Source organism: Bison bison, unplaced genomic scaffold, assembly GCF_000754665.1.
Source record: "Bison bison bison isolate TAMUID 2011002044 unplaced genomic scaffold, Bison_UMD1.0 scf7180017863822, whole genome shotgun sequence".
NCBI lineage: Eukaryota > Metazoa > Chordata > Mammalia > Artiodactyla > Bovidae > Bison > Bison bison.
The window spans coordinates 33746-34582 of record NW_011494394.1 but is presented as its reverse complement, the minus strand read 5'-3'; the positions used below and the strand labels follow the sequence as shown (position 1 = coordinate 34582).

Sequence of the window (837 nt, the reverse complement as noted above, 5' to 3'; positions counted from 1 at the left end):
AAGGTGGGAAACAAAAATAAAGAAAATGAATTATGGGTATGAATGATTAAAACAGATTACTAAATTTTGTATTTTTTTAAATATAGGAGGGAAAAATCTCACCCTTGAGCCCTTGAGTAGAAAGTAATCATACTGCCCTTCTCCCTGTCTCTGTGCAGGCCTTTGAGCAACTACTTTTGAACCATTGCCTCAAAAGACAATTGCTCCAGAAGCTATGTTCACCATTTGTAATGACAGCCATAGTGATTTCATCCTCCTGGGCTTCTCTGACAAGCCATATTTGGAGAAGACACTTTTCTGGGTGATTCTGATTTTTTATTGCTTGACTGTTACAGGAAATTTGGTCATAATTCTTATCTCCTTGAAGGATCCCAAACTCCACAGCCCGATGTATTACTTTCTTTCCAACCTATCTCTGCTAGATCTCTGTTTCACCAGCAGCTGTGTTCCACAAATGTTGGTTAATTTCTGGGGTCCAGAGAAGACCATCAGCTACACTGGCTGTGCCATTCAACTCTATGTCTTCCTGTGGCTTGGGGCCACTGAATGTATCCTTCTTGTCATCATGGCTGTGGACCGCTGTGTGGCAGTGTGTCATCCACTGCAATATACCACTCTCATGCACCCAAAACTTTGTCTGCAGCTGGCCATCTTTGCATGGGGGACTGGCCTGATTCAGTCTCTGATTCAGTCTCCTGCTACCCTCCAGTTACCCTTCTGCTCCCACCAGAGGGTGGATGACATTGTGTGTGAAGTTCCAGCCCTCATTCAGGTCTCTAGTGCAGATACCGTCTCTAATGAAATCCAGATGTCCATAGCCAGTATTATTCTTCTGGT

General features: G+C 43.6%; 1 protein-coding gene across 1 annotated transcript in view; it reads left to right on the top strand.

Moving 5' to 3' along the window:
• The first annotated feature begins 214 nt into the window (after positions 1 to 214).
• Positions 215 to 837, top strand: part of LOC104984049 (olfactory receptor 2H2-like) — a 1048-nt gene continuing 425 nt past the window's right edge. Inside the window, exon 1 of the mRNA XM_010833643.1 lies at positions 215 to 835. Within this exon, the coding sequence (XP_010831945.1) occupies positions 215 to 835 (621 nt within the window). The remainder of the gene's footprint in view (positions 836 to 837) is intronic.